Source organism: Anguilla anguilla, chromosome 2, assembly GCF_013347855.1.
Source record: "Anguilla anguilla isolate fAngAng1 chromosome 2, fAngAng1.pri, whole genome shotgun sequence".
Classification (NCBI taxonomy): domain Eukaryota; kingdom Metazoa; phylum Chordata; class Actinopteri; order Anguilliformes; family Anguillidae; genus Anguilla; species Anguilla anguilla.
The window spans coordinates 24,844,746-24,851,287 of NC_049202.1; the positions used below are offsets into that span (position 1 = coordinate 24,844,746).

The window sequence follows — 6,542 nt, forward strand, 5'->3', positions numbered from 1 at the left end:
CGAACTGAAGCGTAGTTTTTCGCTTCAGTTCTATTTTTTCGGCTTGTCGCGCGTCACGATGGCCTGTTTATACACAGAAATATGCTCTAAAATGCTAGGTATACATGCTCTGATTTATATTTCATCCTTATATTACTGGGGGTGTGTCCCTAGTTACCTCCCAGATATTTTATAAGCACCAAAAAAAAATACAAGCCTTTTCGTTTTGTAAAAATAAATAAATAACTGGAACCTGGGGAAAAGGCAAACTTAGTTTCGCTGTCTTATTTTGCGGAGGGGGTGGGGTAAATTTGAAAATACACCACAGAAAGACGTAGCCTATTGAATGACGTAGAAGTGAATGCACCGAGCAGCGGTTTGTTAGCTCGAGTGTTGGAAGGTAGTTTTTAACCAACCATTGCTCAGCCTATTTGACTTCTCCGATGTCTTCGTTCGCCGTGCTTTCAAAAAGGGCTTGTTAATAAAAATCTGATAATCCACAGAGCTTTAAAAAAATCAGATTATTTAGTGGTCTTGCCGATGAAAATGCACCTATTTTATAAATGAAGTTGTAAGCAAGCCTTTATTGCACTTGTACTTCAAAGCTTCGGGTGTTCATGGCGTTGTGGTGTTCATATCCCTTCAAGATTAAACTGTTACTGTCTTTTTCATGATTAGCTGATTTTACTAAATCTGATCCTATAAATGTTTTGACGTGAATGACAAGACAACACGGGAATTCCCAATGGTTGATTACGGATTATGTATAATTATGATCATTACATATTCTTCATGAAATTGGCACGCTTGTTAACCAAGCAAATAAATTAATACAGTTTGAGACTGATTGCTATGCAGGCTACGTTGCGATTTAAGTTTATGGTAATTCTTGAAAGCGTTTACTTTCTCACGTATTTACGAGTTAACGAAATGTTACCAAATTAACAAACTGAAAAAGGTCTCTCACCAAAGTATTCACTTAACCCATAATCAACAGTCGTGAACAAACGTGAAATACACAATGTAATCCCACTGCAGACTGCGAGAGCTACTAGGAATATAGAGCGACACAAACGGAACCAGTGGAGACACGATACGCGCCGCGTCGTGCTGCTTCGCCGTGCTGCTTACGCGACGCTTACGCGACGCGTGCGGTGGGTGCCCGGCGTTACTCTTTGAAATCATGTAGTAGGAATAAAATAAGAAAATATAATTAATTTACTGAGAATAGATACTAAGAAATAATAATAACAAATTAATAACAACAACAACAATAATAATAATATTCATAAAAATACATGTTTGAAACTGGAAAACTGATTTTTTTAAATTCATTTTTTATAGATGGCTGGAAAAGAAAGGAGTAAAAGCAAGGTGTGGAGTTATTTTGATTTCACACACTTAAAGATGGTGTTAATATATATATTTAATTTAATATCATCTTTTAAATATAAAAAGTTCTTTATGTGTTTATTTTTATTTTTATTTGTTTGCTTGTAAGTTAAATGTTCTTAAATATAGAAACTTTAATAAAATATAAGTTTTTCTAATTGATTTGATGTTGCACTTTTTGACAAAATATCAGTCAAAACATCGGTAATCGGTGGGCTAGGACTCTCCAAAATTGGGATCGGCATCGGACCCAAAAATCTGGCATCGGTCGGGCTCTAATTTTAACCCCTTAGTGCACATGCCAAATCTTGCCAATCCTTTCCCATTTAGGGGGTACCCTATTTAAAGCTTTATAACTCCAGATGTGAACATCACAGAGACTTGGAAAATGGCTTAAATGAAGCAAGACATTTGTACAATATACAATACGAACACAGATTAGTTTATATTCATAATAAAGAAATAAAGTGCCACAAATGCAATTGTCTAGACAAAAAATCTAAAATGAATTTGCATTTTTTTAGTTTGCAATGAAATACTGAGAGATTGCACAGCAGGTTGAACTATACATGTGCTGGATCAAAAACTTCTTGTCCACAAGTTCATAAAATCTAAGGGTGGATATGTAGAACTACTATAGATGTATGAAGCAAAAACTAAGCAGTGTACCCAGCGTCTCCAAATCTATCCAAAATGTCTGAATTATGCATTGCTGTGAATCACAACATATTCACGTATTTCACTACAAATCAACTGTTTTGACTCAAAAAAATCACTGTTACATCATTTTCCAGTGGGAATTACAAGCTTTCAGTCCGTACAGTGGTCTAAAATATCTAGGGGTCCAGAAACATATCCAAAATCTCTCCAAAATTAAATAAAATGTTTTTTGTCCATTATAAAGCATATAAATGAGCCCCTTATGAAGATTTAAGATGAAACATTGCTATCAGATTTAAAAAATAATGCAAAAATATTGTCACACAATGCGGTACAGTACCTAAATGTGTAATAATTAACTCTTGTATGCATTTCTATACTCTGTACTCTCGTATGTTGTCTTGTATGTGGATGGGACGACATGAAACAATTTTCATCCGTCCACCACGTTTTGGCAATGTTCCAACTCTCACGTCATCACTGTTGCATGCTTCACAAAAACTATCACACTACCATCCAACGCTTCCATTACAGTGTGAAATATCCACATTATATAACACCACTAACCTATTTAAAGACACTCAGTTTCAAAAACAACGTATATAACCGAAATATTTTGAGCAGTAATACTTACATAGCAATGATGAAATCTCATCTATGTTCAGTAGATGGGGACAGAGAGAGTATCAATGATACTGTTCTATTCGCTTCTGTTTTGTCCAGAAAACGATGTCAACTAGGTCTATCAGCAAACATATGGCTTAGCTATGTCCAGAAGTCCTCAATAATAATAGTATTTTCCAAGAAATTACAAAAAAATCGTTGACCACGTTTCGTTAGGTGCAGCTACCACAGAGTGAAGTGAATGCGATGCTAAGAATATTTCCAGTTACGCTGACCTATAAAACGCTATACCAAAAGCAGAATTAGACGTGTTATACATCGTTAGAAAGCTTATACTCTCACCTACTGAATAAATGAATTGTCAATCAAGCCAGACTGTACTAAAAAGGGCGACGACGCCGTAAACAACAAGTGTGGTATTACGCACAGCGAATTTGGAAGGTACCCACGCATCACACATGCGCGTATATTTCCCAAACGAATTGTCCAAGACAATATATGACCACTCAGTCACAAAAGGGACATCTCTATGCGTAAAACCAATGGTGAGGTTGTATATTTATTCAATATTTAGTCCCAAATATTGACTGTAGAATGACATGGTATCATTTTTAAAAACTTTTTCTCGTTTATTTTGTGATTCAGTGAGCAGCGTTTTCACTGCTGTATAGGCATATCTTAGGGCTATTGTCGGGTTTATCTTGTTGCTATGACAGAATACGATTTTTTAGTGGCGAAAGAATATTTTTATGAATGCCAAGATGGACAATATTGTCCATTATGTCAAGGGTGGGGGGTGTTTTCTAGATGAGACTGCAGGGAGGGGGTGCGTGTTAAATGAACGACCAGAGCGACAATGGTGGCACTGCAAAACTCCGTATTCGGCATAGTTGTCGTGTATCGTCTACTAATGAAACTAAAGCAACGCGTTTATGTTTTTAACTCCCACTTTTGTTACAGTAGCACTGAATGTCTGAGTTCAGTAATCTCGGCGCGCCAACGTGCCGACCACTAGGGGCTTTGCGCAAAGAGGTTAATGTGCATGCACACTTATGCAAACTTTAGAACTTTTGTAGGCTACAAGCATATGTCATGGATATGTAATAGTGGCTGCATACACTGTGTTGCTAGTTACCTAATTATCATTTATTTGGTGTACTTGCACTGTTTACTATTTTAGGCAGTACTAAGAAACAGCATAGCTAGATGGATGAGCTTTACACGCTAGATCCGTTTGTTGCATTTGTGTTCAGTCATGCTAATGCAAAAACATTTCTGTAAATGTTACTACAGTAGGTCTTGAGCCGGCAAATTGCTGGAGCAGCTTTTGTAGAATGTCAGCTCTGGCTCTTATTCCCACACAACCGCCAAATGGTTCAGGCAGCATGTGCAAAAAGGGCTACTGTGTTAGTGCGAGTGGGTGAGTTTCACCGTGGCAGAAAGTGTGGACATGTTTCTGTGTGTGTGGACGCGCTGTCCCTGACCTGCATATGTGTCGCCCCCTACAGTACGGACAGGAGATGCAGGAACGGGAGGATGAGATGAATGGGATCGTCACAGCCATCAGCAGCAGCACCCTCCAAGTCAGGAAGCAGCAGGAAGTGCTGGCCAGCAGGAGGAGCCCCTCTGAGAGCGAGCAGCTGGCAGCGAGGCCGCCAGAGCCGCAGGGCCCCTGCTATAAAGCCCTGACCGTCCTGCAGAGGGTGCTCTGCTTCCTCAACTGTTGCCGGGTGGAGAATCCACACTATATTGATAACTACTCCCGCCTCTCTTTCCCTCTGTCCTTTATCTTCATTAACTTCCTCTACTGGACATATTATCTGTATCTTTAAGACTTTAACAGTCTGTGTGTGTGTGTGTGTGTGTGTGTGTGTTTCTGTGCTTGATGTAGATGAGTATGGGTGTGAAAGATATGTTGCTAATGGGCATACGTTTGAAGCCAAAAGTTAACACACACCTAGGCTAAAGACATTCAAACTCAATTTTTCACAACTCCGTACATTTCATGTTACCATACCCTAATTGACTTAACATAGGAAAAGTATCTACTTTATTTCCATAGTATTTCCATAAGTTCCATAGTTCAAAATAATAGCTAAGAGACTGATTTATTTCAGCTTTTATGTACTATATCAGATTTTCAGTGGGTCAAAAGTTCACATATACGCTAGTATTTGGTGGCATTGCCTTTTAATTACTTAACTTAAGTCAAACACTTGGGGTAGCCTTCCACAAGCTTCTCACAATACTTTGACAGAATTTTTGCCCATTCCTCCTGACAGAACTGGTGTAACTCAGTCAGGTTTATGGGCCTCCTTGCTCAGAAAACGCTTTTTCAGTTCAGTCCACAAATTTTCTATGGGATTCAGGTCAGGGCTTTGTGATGGTCAATCCAGTACTTTCACTTTGTTGTCTTTAAGCCATTTTGTTAAAACTTTGGAGGTATGCTTAGGATCATTGTCCTGCTGGAAGGCCCAGTTGCGACCAACTTTTAACTTTCTAGCTGATGTCTTGAGGTGTTGCTTCAGTATTTCTAGATAATCCTCCTTCCTCATGATGCCATGTATTTTCTGAAGTGCACCAGTCCCTTTTCCAGCAAAACACCCCGACAACATGATGCTGCCACCCCCATGCTTCACAGTTGGGATGGTGTTCTTCGGATTAAAAGCCTCTCCCTTTATCCTCCATACATAGTGCTGATCATTACAGCCAAACAGTTCAATTTTTGTTTAATCTGACCAGAGAACACTCCTCCAAAAGGCTAGGTCTTTGTCCTGGTGATTACCTGCAAACTTAATTCTGGCTTTATGCGGTCTTGGAGTAGGGGCTTCTTCCTTGCGCAACAGCCTTTCAGGCCTTCAGCCCTGGAAATTAATTTGTGCCTCCTTCCTGAATGATGCAGTGTCTGTGTGGTCTCAATATTTTTATATTTGCATACAATTGTTTGTACAGATGCATGTGGTACCTTCAGTTGTTTGTAAATTGCTCCTATTGAGGAACCGGACTTGTGGAGGTCCAGTTTTTTTTCTGAGGTTTTGGCTGAGTTGCTAGAGATTTTCCCATGGTATCAAGGGCAAAAAGGCAGTAGCTTTAACCCCTTAGCGCAAATGCCCAATCTGACCAATCCTTGCCCATTTAGGGGGTACCCTATTTAAAGCTTTATAACTCCAGATGTAAGCATCACAGAGACTTGAAAAATGGCTTAAATTAAGCAAGACAGTTGTACCATTTACAATACTAACTTACATTACATTACATTACAGGCATTTAGCAGACGCTCTTATCCAAAGCGACGTACAACAAGTGCATTGGTTCACGGTGAATTTGCATTTTTTTAGTTTGCAATGAAATACTGAGAGATTGCATATATACAGAAGGTTAAACTATACATGTCCTGGATCAAAAACTCCTTGACCACAAGTTCATAAAATCTAAGGGTGGATATGCAGAACTACTAAAGATCTATGAATCAAAAAGTAAGGAGTGTACCCAGTGTCTCCAAATCTATCCAAAATGTTTAAATTATGCATTGCTGTAAATCACAACATAATCATGTATTTCACTGCAAATCAACTGTTTGACTGTCATTTTCAAGTGGGAATTACAAGCTTTCCATCAGTACAGTGGCTTTAAATATCTAAGGGTCCTGAAACATATCCAAAATCTCTCCAAAAATGAATAAAATGCTTTTTGTCCATTATAAAGCATGTACATGTGCCCCTTATGATGGTTTAAGGTGAAACATTGATATCAGATTTAAAAAATAATGCAAAACACATTATCATACTGTGGTACAGTACCTAAATGTGTAATTATTAACTCTTGTATGTTTTTCTGTATTCTACAGTATGTGATGTTTTTCTGTATGGGGATGGGGCGACATTGAA

At 38.5% G+C, this 6,542-nt stretch overlaps 1 protein-coding gene across 1 annotated transcript in view; it reads left to right on the plus strand.

The window, feature by feature from the left end:
• LOC118219076 (gamma-aminobutyric acid receptor subunit pi-like) overlaps positions 1–4,827 on the plus strand; it is an 87,845-nt gene extending 83,018 nt beyond the window's left edge. The window contains exon 10 of the mRNA XM_035401939.1: positions 4,164–4,827. Coding sequence (XP_035257830.1) covers positions 4,164–4,487 — 324 coding nt within the window. The 3' untranslated portion in view covers positions 4,488–4,827. The remainder of the gene's footprint in view (positions 1–4,163) is intronic.
• The last annotated feature ends 1,715 nt before the right edge of the window (positions 4,828–6,542 follow it).